The sequence below is a fragment of the Rissa tridactyla genome, chromosome W (genome assembly GCF_028500815.1).
Source record: "Rissa tridactyla isolate bRisTri1 chromosome W, bRisTri1.patW.cur.20221130, whole genome shotgun sequence".
Classification (NCBI taxonomy): domain Eukaryota; kingdom Metazoa; phylum Chordata; class Aves; order Charadriiformes; family Laridae; genus Rissa; species Rissa tridactyla.
Window position 1 is genome coordinate 26,140,768 of NC_071496.1, and position 21,444 is coordinate 26,162,211.

The 21,444-nt window shown below is 40.0% G+C and overlaps 1 protein-coding gene across 1 annotated transcript in view; it reads left to right on the top strand.

Moving 5' to 3' along the window:
* LOC128902113 (geranylgeranyl transferase type-1 subunit beta-like) overlaps positions 1–21,444 on the top strand; it is a 63,300-nt gene that overhangs the window by 14,174 nt on the left and 27,682 nt on the right. Inside the window, 1 exon segment of the mRNA XM_054184503.1 lies at positions 9,846–9,964. Within this exon segment, the coding sequence (XP_054040478.1) occupies positions 9,883–9,964 (82 nt within the window). The 5' untranslated portion in view covers positions 9,846–9,882.

Sequence of the window (21,444 nt, forward strand, 5' to 3'; positions counted from 1 at the left end):
TCTTGTGGAACCCACTCTTGTAACTTGTCGTTGGCAACAGGATGAAATAGCACTGCTATTTGAATTCAAGATAGACGTAGCACCTGAGCTTTGGGATAATGCATTGTCACGGTACACTGCAAGCACCGGAACACCAGAAAACAAAAGGGGTTTAAATCTCTCCACTCTGGTTATACAAGGAAGTGAAGTATATTCCAGAGATAAATGGAGATGGAATGATTCACTTCAAATGGCTAAAATCGAGGCCACCCTTGGAAAGAGAATACACATTGGTTGCCGATTTATCAATGGGTCTACTCACCACAGGCCAACTGTAATTAAAACCATCTATGTAGACTCTACCAAACCGGACAAATACAACACTGACTGTTACAAAATTATGGAGCCAAATTCAGATTGCTGGCACAATTTCACTTTCATCAAACCTACAGTAGTGTATTGTATTTGGGGCTACAAGGGCACAGAATTGTTATTTGAATTTATGATTGACTCAAATACACCTGAACTTGCTGAAATAAATCCAGAACCTACACCCCCACAAACTCTCAAAGGCGTACCTTCTAAGCCCTCCATTAGTCTAACTCCTTACATTTTCAACATTGGCCCTTATGTTATTAAACACACAGGTCAACAACAGATACTGTTTAATCCCACATATTCCCTCAAACGAGTAGAATTGTCAATGCAGATTAAAATCTCTGCGATCAAACCCACCTGCTTACCATTCCTGAGTACATCTTATGCAGGATGGTCAGCATGGTTACGCAGACGAACTCTTGCCACTTCACAACGACTGAAGAGGGATGTGACTGGTATCTTAGGAACAGGCCTGGGAGTCTTAAATAGTATAGATGCTGAGATACTTGCCAACAAACTAGTCACAACTACTAGTGATCTAGAAAAATTAAGACATCCCCTACAGTCCTCCCTATTAGCATTGGGAAACCACCAATGGCTTTTATCGAATATATTGCCTCAGTGGGAAGAAACGGGTGAAAAAGACCATCAGCTGATCACAGATGCACTTGGTACAACCCAAAACAATGTTTCCTTGGCTCTTAGTTGTATCCAAGCCCAATTGTGGATGCAATCTATGACAGCTGCAATCATAAGGGAAGGTGAAGAAGGCACCTTGCCCACTGAAATTCGAAAAGTAATATGGGATAACGCAATTGAATTTGAGAAAAAATTTCAATCCTGGTGGTATCTGGTTAATTTCACCTATGATCCCATTGAGAGCAAAGCCACAGCTTTTGTCTTAACAATACGCAATGCCTCAGTATACACCATATACCCAATCATTGCGCTGGGGTTGAATCACCAAGGAGCTATACTCTATCCAATAGAGCACAGAGTGTGGGCACAACAAAATGAGAATAAATGGCAAACTGTTGATGTTGACGCACGTGTTTCACGAGACCAACAAGGATTCATTTGTGAGAGTAATACCCTCAAAGCACAAGACATTTGTCTTGACACCAACCAGAATGTTTGTCACTTTGAGATACATCCCGATGAAACCCCAGAAACTGTGCTTGTATATATTGGGAAAGGGTGCGTTTGCATGATGTCCCCCTGTACTACTAACATTATCGGATGTGACTTCAATTATTCAGCTCCTGTTACATCTTTTCAATTGCTACAATCTAATTACACATTGATTCGAGATTTGTTGCCTACCCCTATCGGAATGAATCTCTCACTGGTGAAGAAGTTGCTACAACACGATGAATTGAAGCGACTGTTGAAAGAGGCCCAAGAAAATGGACAGAGAACTTTGATTACCGTCCATCATGATGTTGAAGAAATACACCAAATGCTGGAAAGAGTCAAGAGAGACGGAGGACATGGATGGGGAGATACTCTTTTTGGATGGTCACCGACAGTTACAGGACTTTATAACAAGATGCTCCATCCTGTTGTTGTTTTACTAATACTCATTGTTTTGTGCTTCACTTTGACAATTGTTTTGTATGTTAGACTTTGGATTATGATGAAAAGTTTAACTCGTTTGATCACTCCACGAGATGTATTTGCACTTGATATCCCTCAGCACAAGAACACATGTGATCTTTCCTATCAGTATTGAGTATCATGGAGCTTGAGTGACTGTAGTCACGGGGTGGATTATGTGGCATAAATACTAAATTGGCTAAAGAATACAAAAGTACAGCATTGTTCACACATTAAGGAAAAGTATAAAATCAAGAGGCTTCTGAGGTAGAAAACAGCCGCAGCTGGCATGAAGGATACAACACCTGTGGTTCCCTGATAAGCTACATGAGGTACAGGACGGGATGCAATTATTCCGTGGCTTTACCTTATGATGTATAGCGGATACGGGAATGGGATGATACCATGACACAGATAAGCTGCCAATTAGCTGCCCGCTAGATGCTCAGAGCCAACATTTTGTCAAATTTTGATGAAATGCTGTCCTTTGTGCGAACTTTGCTCATTATAATGTCATTATAATACCAAAACACACCTCCATCCCAAAGGCTACCCGCCTCCAAGGTGCGACCACTCCTTCTTGAGTCTGCGCCCTGAATTTCTCGTAAACTATACCTTTAATTGTGAAGCGAGAGAAATTTACACCAATCATGATAAAAGTATGTATGACTAAAGTCACTCAAACTCCACCTTGAAGATAACAAATAGTATAAAAATAGCCCGAGAGAGGGGGGATACTCAGGGAAGACACCATCATAAAGAATTACATCACTGACTTCTGGGATCAGTCGACGGGCTGAGACGCTCTTCCCCGCTCCATAGGGACGCCTTTGGGTAAGACTTAGATTATACCGAGTGCTTCCTCGGGAAACTTAGAAATTTCTCTAGAGACTCTCTTTTCTACATTTAGAGCCAGGCTGTATCGTTTATAACTTTGTCGCTCGTTTTGTATATGTAGCAATACTTTCATTTGCACGTGCTTTACAGACAGTGTATTTATCACCGGCAATCCTAAGAACCTATATATCTGTTGTTTAAATAAACTGCACTTTTTTAAGTAGCTAGTCGTTTTGGTTTCTCACTGAACGCGACCAAAGACTCGAGGGTGGCCGTGCTAGTTCATGAGCACGACTAGACTGAAGGTGCAGTCCACTATTAGTGTATCCAAATCGTCATAGTTTAATACATATTAAACGCGATTGGACTGATAGTGCTGAATTGGGCATCACTCAGAATTTAAACCTAGCCGCACCTAGCCTCCCACCTCGGTGAGGAGGGTTAGAACGCAAGGGGATTTATTTTCTGCCAAAACCGCTTTGCCCCTTTTCACGCAACAAAGTTATAATAAATTTGATACACAAATCTATTAAAATCATAGCCAGGAGGACTACACATGGCCACGTAATATGAAATGGAGAAAACATTCATAATTCTGGTGCGGATAATCCAAACTAAAACAAGATAAGATAATAAGAAGGCTAAATCCTTCTTGGAATCTTACAGCAGACTATTTTCTCCTCTATTTTTAATAAATATATATAGGTGCCTGACAAATATTTATAAAGACTGACCATAACCATTTTTTTTCAGTGTACTTTCATCAATTTTCAATACCTTGTTAAAGTTTTAGGAGGATTCTTCCAATCCTGTTATTTCACTACAATTATGTTTGTTTAGGTGGTGAATAACGGAGATCCTTTCCAATCTCTAAGATGAAATACCAGACCAGATTACAAGTAAAATATAATTTGATCATCCAAGCTTAACATTTACAGTACTTGAAGTAATGAAGGCAAAACATGCCCTGGGTTATATAGACACAAGATCAAGGGATCTATTTGGTACTTGTTATGTCACACCTGGTATGAGATACTGAAAAATTGGAGGGTCCAGCAGAGGAGGGCTGCCAAGATGACAAGAGGGTTGGAAAAATTGACATATGAATAAAGGCTAAAGAAATGGTATTTGCAAATGGTATTTGCTCAGCCTAGAGAAGAGAGGGCTCAGGGAAGATCTAAATCACAGTCTTCTACTACCTAAAAAGTAGTTGAAGAGAAATAAGGAGGTGCTCTCTTCACAAGGGAATGCAGTGACGGGACAAGAAGCAATAGGGATGAGTTGCTTTCAGGGAAATTCTATCTGGATATAAGAAAAATGTACTTCACCATGAGAGCAGTTAATCACTGGAATATGTTGCCCAGAGAAATGATGGAGTCTCCCTTAAAGACTCGGATGGGTAACCTAATTTAAGGCTCTGCTTTCAACAGAAGATGGGACCAGGTGATCTCCAGAGGTCCCTGCCAGCCTAGACATTTCTATTCCATAATTTCTGTTACCAAGCCGTCACAGTTTGCCACTGAGCTAAAGCAGAGGCTCTAGTTTACATGGCATCTTCCCTAATCTTATTTAATAATGCTAATAATAATGCTAATTGTTTTCGTATCTCTTTTGAAATTAATGACCTATCTGAGCTTAAATTTAATGTGTGGTCATAGTAGTCATGATACATTAAATAATCAGTGCCCAGTGAATTGTATATAATGGTTGTGCAACACTGAAAAAACCTTAAGTTTTCTGAAAATTTGAACCATCAGTTTGAAGCTATTTCAGGACTGCTTAATTTTTGGCTAATTGGCATAGTCAAATTTAAATCTTCAATTAGAATAAAAATCATGGTCATCTAAATTCATGCATTTGTTTAAGTCATGACATTTTTACTCACCTGGAGATTCTTGAGTTCTAATATACTGATTTTTAGATCAATGTTCTGCAGATATACATATGTCTCTGTTAACAAATTCTAAGCAGGTGATTGTGCCCGTAGTTTGACCTTGAGGGCACAAAGTTGGCCTTTTTGACAAGTTCAAGGTCACTGAGGTTAGCAAACCTCCTGACCTGGTATTGCTGCAGAAAGAAATGCTGTCATCCTTTTATTCTTACCTTCTTTGTTCCTCCATTTCTGTGGTTCCATGGTGACCCAGATTGGGGAACTTGACTAAATTACAGAGAAACTTGTAATAACAATAAAAAAAAAATAATAATTTGTCAGTGAGATTGGTTTTGGTTCACTGCACTGCAGTAGAAACAACTGCATTTGCTGTAACAAGGCAAGGTAGCAGAGGAGGAAGTTTTTTCAGCACAGTGCTAGCTGTAGTTTGTCAAAGGCTAAGGGAGTTGGTATAACTATAACAACAGCTGTCCTGGCTGTGTCCCCTCACAACTTCTTACTCACACTACTTGCTGGGGAGGGAAAAAGAGTGAGGAAAAAGAGAAAGCCTTGATGCTGTGCAAGTACTGTTCAGCAACAGCTAAAGCATTGGTGTGTTGTCAACACTCTTTTAGCCACAAACTGAAAACACAGTACCATACAGGTCGCTATGAAGAAAGTTAAGTCCGTCCCAGCCAGACCCGATGCAATCTTTACTGAAATTATTGGTCCAAAGCCCTCATGATTATTTTTATCTGTAGTTACTGCATGCAACTTCAGCAACAGTAGGTTTTCGTTAATCTGGTCTGTAAAATCTCATACACTATCAGTCATACTATGAGGTTTGGCAGGAGAATTCAGTTCTCCTGGTCTCTAAAATCTTTCAGATTGTGATATTTCATGATGCTCTTTGTAGCATGATTATTTAGCTTCTCAAATCAGTCACTTGAAAAGGTTTTTGAATTCTGAAAAACTATAGTCTTTATACTTGGCTGAAGATCAAGAGCTCTGAATCTGTTATCAGAAATGTCTTTATTTGCTTATCTTGGAGGGGACCTTAAGACCCAGGATATCTGTTACGTAAGCTTTCAGTACGTCAATTAAAAAATAAATTTCAGATGTCAAACTTTGATTTTTGACTTCCTAAATTAATACATGTTGTTTTGGGTTAACCCTGGTAGGCAGCTAAGCCCCACAGGGCTGCTCACTTGTTCCCCCCCTCAATGGGATGGGGAAGAGAATCAGAAAGGCAAAAGTGTGAAAACTCATAAAGACAATTTAATAGGGAAAGCAAAAGCTGTGTGCGGAAGCAAAGCAAAACAAGGAATTCATTTACTACTTCCCATTGGCAGGGAGATGTTTAGCTATTTCCAGGAAAGCAGGGCTTCATTGCATGTAACGGTGACTTGAGAAGACAGGTGCCATAACTCCGAACATCCCCCCACTTCCTCCTTCCCCCAGTTTTATTGCTGAGCATGATGTCATATGGTATGGAATATCCCTTTGGTCAGTTGGGGTCAGCTGTCCCAATTGTGTCCCCTCCCAACTTTTTGTGCACCTCCAGCCTACTTGCTGACAGGGCAGCGTGAGGAGCAGAAAAGGCCTTGACTCTGTGTAAGCACCGTTCATCAATAACTAAAACATCCCTGAATTATCAACAGTTTTGGTTCCAAATTCAAAGCACACCACCATACAGGTTGCTATGAAGAAAATGAACTCCCAGCCAGACTTAGTACACACATGCAATAACTATAGTTGTAGAAGGCATGAAGAAAAGGTACAGCAATAGCAATGCTAGACTTGGGGATTGTGTTAAAAAGGACTGCTCTCTCTCTGAGTTGTTCTATATGAAGTTTTTTAATTTCATGCTATGTGTCAGATAAGGTGCTGATAACAGTCTTTGTTAGTCTTAGAACACGTCCGTTAATTCTCTGTGAGGCAAAATAGCATATGAAGTAAATGTATGTAGATGGCTGTATGAGGAGTGCACTGTGTTCAGTGCTGCCTGGATGTTTTTTGCCCATTGTATGTGAATTCCAGTACTCTGTGTACAGTTAGTTTCTTAATTCTGCTGGTACAGTTAACACAGAGAATCAGCTTTGATTAAACTGAAACCATTTTCTACATTCATTTATCTGATGTATGTATTTTTCAGTATAGGTCAGGTATATTGTTTTGTCTTTTGTATGTACAGTCTTGTGGTTTTGGGCCTAGTTTACAGCAGTTCCTGGTGCTGAAATTGGCAAGGTGTTTGCACCCCTTTGGAAGTGGCTTAACTGGGTAACAGTGTGAAAATGCCTTAGTATTTGTGAAAATCGGAATGTATCATATGCAAGGTTTCAAAAATAAATTTACTGTAGCTGAACTATCTTTTAATTTTTTTCTTGTGTTTCTTAAAAAGTAGTGGTTTTGCTCAAAGTAGTGGGTTATTGTCCAGAGTCTGATTTTGGGTTACACATATCTGATCTATGACAAAAGTTGATATAAGCCTTGAAGTGTTAAGCTTACACTTTAAAAAGACAATTTTGCAGCCATCAGATCATGCTTAAATAATATTTTTGGCTTAAATGATATTTTTGTTCCATGTTTCCTGCGCAGCATACTTTTTTAGCTTTCTGTACTCAAAACCTTTATTTCTAATAATAATAAAGAGAGATTTTAGAATTAAGTGATTACAAAATAAGTTTATACTTTTTTTTGACCATGAATACCTGCACTAGTGGAGATGCATGCTATTCTGTGTTTGAAATTTTTGACAAGGACCTTAGAGTTGCATGGCACATTTTTTTGAAGAGGGAATGTTAGCATCAGAATCCATGCAGACTATAGATTAAAGTCTTTTTGTAAGAATGATACAAAGAAGCAATACAAAAACTCGGGGTTGAAGTAAAAGATACCATGAAATCAAGTAACCTCAGTGTAACAAGTTACTATTTTTCAAATGAGTTGTGATCACTGTTTGTGGTATGTAATCCTAGGTGATATCAGCTATGAAATAGAAGTTGGTTTAAAAAACTGCTTGTGACTGGCCACACGATTATTGTAACAGCAGATCAGCCCATTGATAGGGATGTCATGTTTTGTAGGGTGTGACGTTGTGTTTGAGATAAATGTCTGCTGCATCATTGTTTGGCTGCTGTGTTTTAATTAGCAGAATTATTTTAAGGTGTATTTTGGTCTGACTCACATCACCATTTTTTCTTGGCCTTAGCATTTGTGGCTCTGATGCAGAATCACAGGCAGAAATTAGATGACTATAGAGGCTTCTGTCCACATCTGTCCTGAAATTCTTCAGAGGTTCCTATTCCTGATACCTAGGATGAGTCAGGATGCCTGTGAGGTAATTGCAAATTATAACTTAGTCTCCTAAGGAAAGCTGGCATTGACTTTTTATTTTCCTAAGCTGTAGTTTCTGTCTATTTAACATCTCTTTCACAATCAGTTTATCCATTGGTCAAACAGAGCAAGAATTTAGAGCAGAAGGATAGGCAGATACAACTGTGAGAGGCAAAATGTGCATTCAGCTGATTTTCAGTTTGGGTCAGCTGTCCTGGCAGTGTCCCCTCCCAACCTCTTGTCCACCCCAGCCTACTGGCCTTTGGGAAGAGAAGGCTTTGACTGTGCATGCACTTTTCAACAGTAGCTAAAACACTGCTGTGTTATTGTGGAATAAATACTAAATTGGCTAAAAATACAGAAGTACAGCATTGTTCACACATTAAGGAAAAGTATGAAATCAAGAGGCTTCTGAGGTAGAAAATAGCCGCAGCTGGCATGAAGGATACAACACCTGTGGTTCCCTGATAAGCTACATGAGGTACAGGACGGGATGCAATTATTCCGTGGCTTTACCTTATGATGTATAGCGGATATGGGAATAGGGGGATACCCAGGGAAGACACCATCGCAAAGAATTCCATCACTGATTTCCGGGATCAGTCGACGGGCTGAGCCTCTCTTCCCCGCTCCATAGGGATGCCTTTGGGTAAGACTTAGATTATACCGAGTGCTTCCTCGGGAAACTTAGAAATTTCTCTAGAGACTCTCTTTTCTACATTTAGAGCCAGGCTGTATCGTTTATAACTTTGTCGCTCGTTTTGTATATGTAGCAATACTTTCATTTGCACGTGCTTTGCAGACAGTGTATTTATCACCGGCAATCCTAAGAACCTATATATCTGTTGTTTAAATAAACTGCACTTTTTTAAGTAGCTAGTCATTTTGGTTTCTCACTGAACGCGACCAAAGACTCAAGAGTGGCCGTGCTAGTTCATGAGCACGACTAGACTGAAGGTGCAGTCCACTATTAGTGTATCCAAATCGTCATAGTTTAATACATATTAAACGCGACTGGACTGATAGTGCTGAATTGGGCATCACTCAGAATTTAAACCTAGCCGCACCTAGCCTCCCACCTCGGTGAGGAGTGTTAGAACGCAAGGGGGTTTATTTTCTGCCAAAAACTGCTTTGCCTCTTTTCACGCAAGTTATCAACACTGGTTTAGCCACAAATGCAAAACAGCACCACATGGAGTGCTATGAAGAAAGTTGACTTCATAACTTCATTGAAGCCAGACCCAGTACATCATGCTTTCTACTACAGACTTCACTTCCCATGTTGGATACTTAGATTGACTTGCTTTCCTTTGTATCCAATGACAAGAAATAAGTAGTTCTAGATGGTAATTCATCCTGTGTGCCTATTGATACGTTGTTTGGTTATAAAGGAAGCCTAACTTGTAAGCATCTGAAATTGGATTTAGGACACAGTGGGGAGACAGCTTACTTCAGTTCAGGGTTACCTTGCACTTACTGCATGTTGATAAGATTGTTCATGTAAGAATTCATTACAGAACTAGTGTTCCATATGTTAATAACCTAGTTTGCCTTGTACTGACTTTTTCAGGTAAGCAGGATCTTAGGTTAATATCTGAATTGGCATCTCATTACTATATAAAAGAAGGGATTGCTTATATTAAGAGCCTTGTTGAGATGGATAAATCCTTAAAGTATAAAGAATATAATTTTGTCCAGTAGATAAATTTCATGCTTTCTGAGCTAGGCTCAGTATGATGTACCACTCTCAAAGGCTGAGAATTCATAGATATTTCTGTTTCTTCAACCATTTGTTAATCTCCCAATGATATTTATGGTGGGAAGTGTAAGTCTTATCTTTTTCTTTTAGGTTGACAATTGCATTTTTCGCACTCTCTGGTCTGGATATGTTGGATTCCTTAGATGTGGTGAACAAAGACGATATAATAGAATGGATTTATTCCCTGCAGGTCCTTCCCACAGAAGACAGTGAGTGAGTTTTTAATTTGGGGGTTTTTTTGTTTGTTTGTTTGGTTTTTTTTTAATTAATATTAACATCTTTACTTTTGTTTTCTACTTGGGGAATAGTGTATTGCTCTTAGTTTTTATAAAATACAAGCTTGACCTTCCTTAGGTGGTTGTTCTGATAATTTATGATAGCAGTATGTCTAGCAATTCCTAGAAATATACCCCTCTAAAGAAATAAGGCTAGAAGTGATTAGTTTAGCATTTTTTATGTGTTCATGGTGAAGCTATGAAATGAATTTGAAGACAAGACAATATAAAATACTACAGAAGTTCCACCTTTGAGCATATTCTCAGAGAATTTTTTCACCTGTTTCTAAAAGAAATGCATATGTCATATAGATATTACAGGTATATTAATGATTATATTGACTTCTGCTAATTGTAGCTATGCCAGGAGCTATAAGCACAGATGTGACTTTTGGAAAAAGGGTGTAAGGTTAAGAAGCAAAAGGGATAAACACAGTTCCCACTTTATAATGGAAGGATTATTCTTTATATATGTGAAGGTTAAATTTACCTAATGTTTTTAGAAGGAGTAATACTGTTGCTCTGTCCTAGCTGTCCTCAGATTGGAAGGTTCATAGTAGATTCAGGTTAGGGAGGGAGCACACAAGAAGTGGCCCTCTCCAGGTAACTTGACTGAAGTGGAGGGAGGTGCTATTTCTCTGGGCTAGTTGGTATTGGTATTTTTTCTGTGGTGGCTCAGATGAGTGGTTAATAGCAATAGAAGGAGTGGAAGTGAGGGAGATGTGGATGAGACACCGCCATTTTAAGAAGTGAGGTGCTGGCATGTTAAGTGCTGGTGTGGGGATAGCTCCAGGCTTGTCTTTAAAGGGGTAATTCCAGGTGCCTGTCTGTAAAATCATGAACATGTGAAGTACCTCATATGTTAGATGGTTGTAGAAATAAAATTGTGTATTTCCTTATAATATCTAGTCTAATCACATACCACAAATTAGGTGTCTTCCCTAAAGCAGTTTTATGAAATAAATAGTTTTATGAAGTGAACATATGGAAGTCAAGATTGCTGATACTTGATTTTTACAGTAATAAAAAGAACCCATTTCTTTTTCTGGCAACTTACAAACCATCAGATCTGTTCCAGACATTAGCTCTAATAGATTTTGATTTCTTGTGCTGTATTTCAGGACTGATTACAGAAAACTAAGGGGGTTGCATCACATAATTGTTCCTACAGGTCTTTTATTTATGAGAAGGTTCTTGTCACTTAGCATTAAGAAAATTTTCCAGGGTGTACGTGCTTTTTTTTCAGGAGTTGCATACTTTCTGATCTCTATCCCTGTCTTCAGGAGTGTATTCTGAAAGAACAGTCAACTTTGCAAGAAGAGAGATTAGAATAGGCATTTTTTTGTTTGTTTGTCTTTGATAGTATGCTGTAATTCTCAGTAAGCATCCTGTCACCCCACCTCCCAGCCAATTTTTGGGATAGTCACATCATTATCAAGGGCCTTCTAGGGATGACAGTATAAGTCTCAGCATGCAGCAGAGGCTAAAGATCCAGGGCACAGCTAGGATGTGCTGTCTTTTGTTGTTGTTGTTGTTTTTTTCTTGTCTCTCATCCTATCATAAAATTACAGGACAGTAGTTTTAGGGAGGATGCCTATGGCAGTGCATTCTGTGCTTATAAATAATAAATCTCTCATTTCTCCAGCAGACTAACCTTCACTCCAATCCTGTATCTTGACATCACATAATAAGAACTTTGTTTTTGTTAAGCTATCTTGCTTTTGGCATTAACACTACTCTTTATCTGGTCCCTTGACCCCTAAAATTTCAGCATTATTTTATTCCATTTTTACTTCATGTGATGGACAATAGGTTAATTAAAATGTAAATTATACCAACAGCAACAAATTGGATGCTGGATGATTAAATGTTCAGAATGGAGTGCACAACCTCCTTTAATGTCTGCTTTCAGTAAAATGCACTGACTTTCCGTTTGTTAATTCTGGATGTGTGCAATATTTGCTATATGTCAGCCTCCCACCAGTAGAGCTCTGACTCTCTTTTGGCCTGTTTGAAAAAGTAGCTAAACTGTGGTAGGCTACATCACTTGAGGCTTTTGGTTTCAACATGTTTGTACATATCTAGTTAAAGGGAATACTTACTAGCTTGATGCATCAGAATCTTTCCTAGGAAAAATCTGATTTTGCTTTTAAAGAAATATATTATTGAAACTTCCTTGACATGCATGCTGATATATCCCTCTTTCTGGGGAAAACTGATTTTTAAGCATCTAAATTCTAACACATGTATTGTGTACTTTCTAGAATAAGGGAATTCCAATAATCTTGCCTTAAGTAACTGCATTGCACTTGATGTAAGTCTTCATTACTTCTGGTTCTGCCATTGAAAACCAATGGACTTATATTTTAAATTGGAATATGTTTTTAGCTCATCTTGGTTCTTTGGTTTTGATTGCATCACTGAATGAATTCCTAAAAGGAACAAAAAGAGAATTCCTGTAATTCTTATTGGAAAAATTTCTCTGCTGTTCATGTTACTCTCTCCAAAGCTTCCATATCAGTAGTACTTTACTTGATTATTAGGCACTTTTAAAGGTGGCAAGTTCAAATTATTTTGAGAACTGCTGCTACTTTACAATGGGCTTGCAATGGATGGGGGACAGAACAGTCGATACTGTTTCTGTTTACTTTTTAAACTTTAATTTCTGTTTACTTTTACCAATAACTATTATAGTAGGGTATTATAGAAACTGGTAAAAAATTCAGAATTTGAATTTTTAGAATGCTTATTTGTTATAATCTCAAAATATACTGTGATAGTATTAAGTAATATGTTTGTATATACTAAAATGGGAAGACCTTGGTCCAGCTCAGTAAGAAAGTGTGCACACACACTTTGTGAACCTAATTGAAATGCACTCAAGGAAGCTAAAGCTTAAGGTCCATCAGGATAGACTATAGTCTTCTGTGGTTTTACTGTAAATGTGAAATATAGAAGATTCAAAAAAGTAATACCATAATTAATTTCAGCTCAAGTGTTTTAGAGCCTGACTCAATACCTGTTGTATTTTGGAGAGAATGGCATTTCATGCATCAGCTGACTCTCACACAAACCTAACAGTCTTAGCTGGATGCTTGGTTTCCTTGTTGACTTCTACTTATTTGAAAGGACTCTGTCTTCTATAACTTTTGCAAATAGTTTGGTTTTTACTTCCACAGCTTTTGGCCATTGCTACCTTTCCTTCACATTTAGTAAAACCTCTGCCTCATTACATGACTAATAGCATGTGTTTGTTTTTGTAATAAATAGCCAGATCCCTTAAACAGAAATGGCACTTATTTTATTATAGGGACCAAGTCAATAAAGCAAAAGCACAGCGCTGGGTGCATGACTCAAGTCAGAGGCACACCAGCTAACACTTCAACCATGTCTTATATACATTCAATATTGCATACCTATTCACTATTTTAGGCAGAGTAATTGTTTATAATGATTGATTATTATTAGTCCTTTTTCTCTTCTATTTGTGTGTTTCCTTCTGAATTGTTCCTGAGGATCGATGATCTTCAGTTCCCTTTTCCCATGCATCTGTTTCCTTCTGGTAGGATCAGCTCCCTTTTCCCATGCATGTGTTTCCTTCTGGTAGGATCGATTATCATCAACTCCCTTCTCCTATGCATCTGTTTCCTTCTGTTAATCATTTGTGGGGTCTTTTGGAGAAGTTCTCTTTTGTTTCTTCATGATGTTTTTCTTCATAGCTGCTGTTAGTTGTTATCTTTGAGGTTTCTCATGTTTCCTAACTTACTAAAGGTTAGTTATCCTTATAAGTCAAAGATTTATAGCCTTGTTATTATGGCGAAAGCCAACAATACCTTCACTATTTTTCACATTTTGTTTATGTGTTGAAGGGGAAATTCAAATTGTAACTGCTCAGCAGTGGTAATTTGTGACTGAGGAATGATCTGGCATGGAGGGCAAGAAGGCCCAACTACAAGAAGGGGTTAAAATGGCTGGAAGCAGGAATGCCAGAGACAGAATGACTTCCTGTAAGAAGGGAGAAAAGTTTCCCTGGGTGATAAGAAACAGCCACAGCATTGTCTTGTAGCCATCCTGGAATGGGAGTGCTAGTGGCCACCTTTGTCAGCAGACCTGGTGCTGGGGGATGGGTCCACAGCCGCCTGAGGTGCCCCATTGCAACCGCAATTGGTGCTGGTGCAAGTGTATATAAGGAATCTGCTCCTGACTGGTCTTTGCAGACTCTTTGTAGAACCACTTATGGTGGCAGGACCCTGCCCAATGCATTGTTCGTTATTTTTTTCTTTTATATTTAAGCACAAGCATGTTTTTAATTCGCCTTGAGGGGTACCATAAAAATTCTCCAACGGTGTTCATTGTAGTAAGACCAAACTGTATTTCCTTTTAGAAGGACACTGAAATTTTGAAAAAGCCTTCCTTTTTTTTCATTAGGAGGGGGGCTGTGCTCTTTTACAAGTCTTATTAGAAATTATATCTTTAGAATAAGACATATTTCCTAGTGTTAGTGAAATTAGAAAAGGATTGACAAAAGACCCTGTTTCAACTCCTTGTTCTTGAGATTCTTGTCATGTTATAATGTTACTGTTTTCCCTCTCATAAAGCAGCTCCTAGACAGAATTTAAAATTTATTATAAATATCTTGAAGTGCAACTATTAGCAACGTGAGAAAGAGGTATCCCAGTTGTTTCTTGCAGGTCACATGTAAAATCACTTCAGTACTTTAAAAAGATTGTGAATCCAGAGCTCTGGGCCGAAGTAAGGTGATCCAGACCTACAGTGGACGTAGGTTCCTTGGCCATATTCATCTGCCATCCTCCCGTATAGCAACACTGGCACTTGTTTGACCCTGCTGGGAGCTGGTTTAACTTGCTGAAGTGGCAGAAAAGCATGTATATGTGTGTGTGTGTGTGTGTGTGTGTGTATGTATGTATGTATGTATGTATCTATCTATCTATCTATCTATCTATCTATCTATCTATCAGAACGGTTAGCTTTGCGTTGCCTTTGTGAACTGAATTGGCTGGGAATGCTAGTGCCAGTCCACTGGGGAAGAGGGAGCAAGATTACATGCTTTGACAGCTGGATGTTTCACTGGCTTTGCTGTACTAAGAAACTGCACCCTAAGTAAAGCTGAGACATCTTTCACTTTCTGGTCTGAACTCCAAGGATCCATGCATTAGCAGGCTGAAAGCCATTGCTCTAGACCAGAGACCTAAAATGTTTGTGGGTTGTTTTGGGTTTTTTTTTGTTGTTGGGTTTGGGGTTTTTTTTGTGAAGATTGAATTTAGATTTGTATTAATGCCGCACTTTTGTTCTCCATGTGCACTAATAAAAATGGGGAAAATGTCATTGACTGTTTTTGAGATCCTAGTTACATTTGAGCTTTCTGATCATCAATTTCTTGAGCAGAAATATGAATTCTCCCCTAACTTAACCTTTTTTACTGGATGGTTTGAAGTATTTATCTGGATTTGTAGCGGATTGCTGTTTTAGAGAATGTAACTTTACATTTTATGATACATTCCAGTGCTTTGATTTATAAGAATAATCTATTTTTTAGCCCTAGTTCAGTAAGAATTGCTCATGTTTACTTTTATCTGGGTATACGATGTCAGCCTATGTTAAAGTTATGACAACTTCATGTATTTTAAGCTATTGATGGTGTATTTAAAATTACTCCTGTACTTAGCAAAATGAGAAAAGCCTAGGAACCAGGGGAATGCATATGTACCCTGAAGGGGAAGAAGTAGTGGTAGAAGTTACCACTCTTCCCATCAAAGGTTAATCATAAAGGTCACATAACGGAAATGTCCTTTCTCTAACATAAGAGATCCTAGGATAAACCTTCTGTGGTCATCACTGTGAGCTCTGTTACACATCATAAGGACTTTCTGATCTATACTTAAGTAATGTGATTTTCTTCAAGGTAAAGTTTCAACTCTTGATGTAAACATGGAGTCTTTTGACTTGGGAAAAGGGTCACGTTTATTTAGTTCTGTTGTCAAATAAGACAAGTTTTCCCAGGGTTTTTTTTGTTCTGCTTTCAACAGTCGTACAGTGATTGACAAAATGTTCATTACTTTTTGTTGTATGTTAAGCTCTTTCAGAAAGTGGTTAAATATGCTTAACTCTGAAAGCAAATGCTAGGTGGTACCATTTCATAACTGCATGTGATGCTGCAACTGACTATGCAGGTGCTGAACTTATCACTTTATCAATTTTTTTACAAGGGACATCAGTATCCTTTTAATTAGGATTAAATTAATTAATTAGGAATTAATACATTAATTAGTTATTTCTCATTCTGACTAGCTGTTTGCGATTCAAGAAAGTAGGGAAGAGTTGATTAGCACTACTAAGCTGTTATGTGAGATAAGAAGTACAAGTAGCCTGCAATAAAAGAGTAAAACCAACTTCACCAAAAGTGAGATGATGCGCATAAGCTGAAAGATGAAAGATGGGTCTTTTTCATTAAATAAATGTTTCCCCTTTAGATTTGAACTTGTATGTACACAGGAAGCTTTAAAAAAATTAAAAAATAGAGATATGACATCAGTGTGCCAAAATAATCTGTTTAGAAATGAGCTGTTTTCACTTCCCATTTGGGGTTTCAGATGAGCATTCTATTTTTAAATTCAAGAATTGCAGCTATAACTTTAGCAATTCACTTCTAATCCTGAAGCTCTAGGAAGCATTTATTGCATGCACATTAACAACAAAGTTCTTTTATTTGGAAAAGGAGATAAAGCTTTCCTTTGGAGATTATGTAGTAGTGAGGACACTGAAGAATCATGTTGTCCTTTGTGGACCTGAGACTGTGTTTCTCCTAGGAGCCAGTGTGTAAACTCTGGAATTAAAGACCAGAAGTCACTTAAATAAATAGACAAAATAAGTTTTAAATCAATTATAGCAATACAGTTAAAAATCCAGCATTTGAAAATTAACAATGATGAGATTTGGTTGATAACAGTTCAGTAGTACGAGAAAAGTTTTAAAACATTACACAAAAATTGAGCAGCTAAAGGGAATAATAGATTCTGATTTAAGTACTTTATTTTTAATAACACTTTTTAATGGTAGCTGTCATGTAAGAAGGGAATTGAGGTAACCCACTAACAGCATACCTGCACTTGGGTCTCATACTGCCATTTCTACTTCAGTAATGAATTGTAAACTACAGTCTAAAAGGCAGGTGCTGGGTATGAATCCTTCCATCTAGCAATGAGAAGCCAAGTTCTGCTTAACTGAAGAGCTGTCCTCATTATAGCACATTTTTATTTCATAGAATCATAGAATGGTTTAGGTTGGAAGGGACCTTAAAGATCACCTAGTTCCAACCCCCCTGCCATGGGCAGGGATACCTTCCACTAGATCAGGCTGCTCAAAGCCCCATCCAGCCTGGTCTTGAACACCTCCAGGGATGGGGCATCCACAACTTTTCTGGGCAACCTGTTCCAGTGCCTCACCACCCTCACATTAAATAATTTCTTCCTAATATCTAATCTAAATCTCCCCTCTTTCAGTATAAAACAGTTACCCCTCATCCTATCGCTACACTCCCTCATAAAGAGTCCCTCCCCATCTCTGCTGTAGGCCCCCTTAAGTACTGGAAGGCCGCTATAAGGTCTCCCTGGAGCCTTCTCTTCTCCAGGCTGAACAACCCCAACTCTCTCAGCCTGTCCTCATAGCAGAGGTGCTCCAGCCCTCCGATTATCTTCGTGGCCCTCCTTTGGACCCTCTCCAACAGCTCCATGTCCTACTTATGTTGGGGGCCCCAGAGCTGGATACAGTACTCCAGGTTGGGGTCTTATGAGAGCAGTGTAGAGGGGGAGAATAATCCCCCTTGACCTGCTGTTCACGCTTCTTTTGATGCAGCCCAGGATACGGTTGTCCTTCTGGGCTGTGAGTGCACATTGCCGGGTCATGTTGAGCTTCTCGTCCACCAGCACCCCCAAGTCCTTCTCCTCAGGGCTGTTCTCAATCCATTCTCCGACCAGCCTGTATTTGTGCTTGGGATTGTCACGACCCAGGTGCAGGACCTTGCACTTGACCTGGTTGAACTTCATGAGGTTCGCACGTGCCCACCTCTCCAGCCTGTCAAGGTCCCTCTGGATGGCATCCCTTCCCTCCAGTATGTTGACCGTGCCACACAGCTTGGTGTCATTGGCAAACTTGCTGAGGATGCACTCAATCTCACTGTCCATGTCACCGACAAAGATGTTCAACAGCACTGGTCCCAATACGAGCCCCACTCATCACTGGTCTCCACTTGGAGATCGCCACTGACTGCAACTCTTTGAGTGCGGCCACCCAGCCAGTTCCTTATCCACCGAGTGGTCCATCTGTCAAATCCATGTCTTTCCAATTTAGAGACAAGGATGTCATGTGGGACAGTGTCGAATACTTTGCACAAGTCCAGGTAGATGATGTCTATTGCTCTTCCCTTATCCACCAACACTGTAACCCCGTTGTAGAAAGCCACCAAATTTGTCAGGCGTGATTTGCCTTTAGTGAAGCCATGTTGGCTATCACCAATCACCTCCTTATTTTCCATGTGCCTTAGCAGAGTTTCCAGGAGGATCTGCTCCATGATCTTGCCAGGCACAGAGGTGAGACTGACTGGTCTGTAGTTCCCTGGGTCTTCCTTTTTTCCCTTTTTGAAAATGGGGGTAATGTTTCCCCTTTTCCAGTCACTGGGAACTTCACCAGACTGCCACAGCTTTTCAAATATAATGGATAGTGGCTTAGCAAACTTCATCTGCCAGTTCCCTCAGGACCCGCAGATGTATCTCCTCAGGTCCCATGGATTTGTGCACCTTCAGGTTCCTCAGATGGTCTTGAATCTTCTCTTCTCCTACAGTGGGTAGTACCTCATTCTCCCAGTCCCTGCCTTTCACTTCTGTGTCTTGGGCAGTGTGACTAGAGCCCTTGCTGGTGAAGACTGAGGCAAAAAACATCATTGAGTACCTGTTAAAGAATTTCACTAGACGGTGGGTACCTCTAGGTTTGCTTTATTGACAACTCAGAGTTGGGCCATCACCTCAGTGAGTGGCAAAGACTGACAAGGAATAATCTCATATATATACAGTTGAAACAGTTACATAATTGGTATTTTTATCTGAGAGGGTCTGGATGTTCCTTCACGACTTCTCAGTTCTCTCTTCTTTAGTAATTTCAAAAGTCCATACAATTCCTCTGTCTCAGGTGATTCTTTATCATCTCGTTCCAGTTCTCCTTTTGAAGTTGCAGCTCACTGGTGCAGTTTCTGGTCACCACAGTCTCTTGTCTTCTTTAAACAATCTTCACCTGTAGGATTCTCAGGAACTTAAGACATTCTATTAATTATATGCTTTAGTCTATGTCTATTTTTGAATGCTCAACCTTTTCTAAGTTAATCACTTATTTCCTATCTATTATTCTGTTTTACGCCTACTATTTACATTCACCATTCTGTTGATTCAGCTTGACTGGGTTTTAAGCCAGCCATGGTAAAGGCTATACAAAGGACAAATGAGCAGTACTTTTTTTATGGTTGCCTAGTATTTTCTTACCACCTGCATATCATTAATCAATTCTACAATGCTATAATCTATCTACTCATTGATATATAATTATTCTCTATATTAAAAATTAAGCTTGGTCATGGTTCGCTGTTGCCTAAGAGTCTACAAGCCTATTCCTTTTACAGCACCTCAGCCTTCTCCATATCCTAGGTGACCAGGTCTCCTGTTTCCTTCCGGAGAGGGCCCACATTTTCCCTAGTTTTCCTTTTATCACTGACATACCTGTAGAAGCTTTTCTTGTTGCCCTTGATGTCCCTGGCTAGAATTAATTCTATCTGGGCTTTAGCTTGCCTAACCTGGTCCCTGGCTGCTTGGACAATTTCTCTGTATTCCTCACAGGCTACCTGTCCTTGCTTCCACCCTCTGTAGGCCTCCTTTTTGCTTTTGAGTGTGTCCAGGAGCTCCTTGTTCATCCATGCGGGCCTCCTGGCATTTTTGTCTGACTTCCTCTTTGTTGGGATGCATTGCTCCTGAGCTTGGAGGAGGTGATCCTTGAATACTAACCAGCTTCCTAGGGTCCCTCTTCCCTCCAGGGCTTTATCCCATGGTACTCTACCAAGCAGGTCCATCAAGAGGCCAAAGTCTGCTCTCCTGAAGTCCAGGGTAGTGAGCTTGCTGTGCACCCTCCTTGCTGCTCTAAGGATCACCATCTCATGGTCACTGCAGCCAAGGCTGCCCTTGAGCTTGACATTCCCCACCAGCCCCTCCTTGTTGGTGAGAACAAGGTCCAACATGGCACATCTCCTCATTGGCTCTTCTATCACTTGGAGAAGTAAGTTATCATTGACACATTCCAGGAACCTCCTGGATTGCTTATGCCCTGCTGTGTTGTCCCTCCAACAGATATCATGATGGTTGAAGTCCCCCATGAGGGACAGGGCTTGGGAACGTGAGGCTGTTCCTATCTGTCTATAGAGGGCCTCATCCGCTCAGTCTTCCTGGTCGGGTGGCCTGTAGCAGACCCCCGCTGTAACATCACCTGTCCCCGCCCTCCCTTTAATCCTGACCCATAAGCTCTCAGTTGGCTCCTCATCCATCCCCAGGTGGAGCTCCATGCACTCCATTCTGGTCCTTGACATAGATGGCAACACCCCCTCATCATCTTCCCTGCCTGTCCTTCCTGAAGAGCCTGTATCCTTCCATTCCAACACTCCAGTCATAGGAGCCATCCCACCATGTCTCTATGATGCTAATAAGATCATAGCCCTGCAGGCAGACACATGTCTAACTCCTCTTGTTTATTTCCCATGCTATGTACATTTGCATAGAGGCATTTAAGTTCGGCTCCCAATGAAGCTGACTCACTGGCTGGAGTGGTTGGAATTCCTTTGTGCTGCACTCCAGGTGCTCTCCTGCTGACCTGTGATCCTTCTCCAGGCATTTATTACTGGTATTTGCATCAAACTGGTAAGAGTGGGATGGATTGAGGTTCCCCTCCCCCGGCAACTCTTCATGAGCTTGGCAAGCCTATGACCAAAGATGTTCTTCCCCTTCTCTGACAGATGGACTCCATCAGTCCCCAGTAGACCTTGTTTCTCAAAGTGAGTCCCATGGTCTAAGTAGCCGACCCCCTGGCTGTGGCACCAGTCCTGTAAGCATTTGTTGACTTGCCAGATTTGACTGGCCTTTTCAAACCCCTTCCATTTGACCGGGAGGATTGATGAAAATACTACCTGCTCTCCAGAGTCCTTTACTGCCGTTCCCAGGGCTCTATAATCCTTCTTGATACTCCTCAGGCTGCTCTTGGTGGTATCACTGGTGCCCACGTGAAACAACAGCAGTGGATAATAGTCAGTGGACTGTATGAGGATTGGTAGTCTCTTTGTGACTTCCCTGATATGAGCCCCAAGTAAG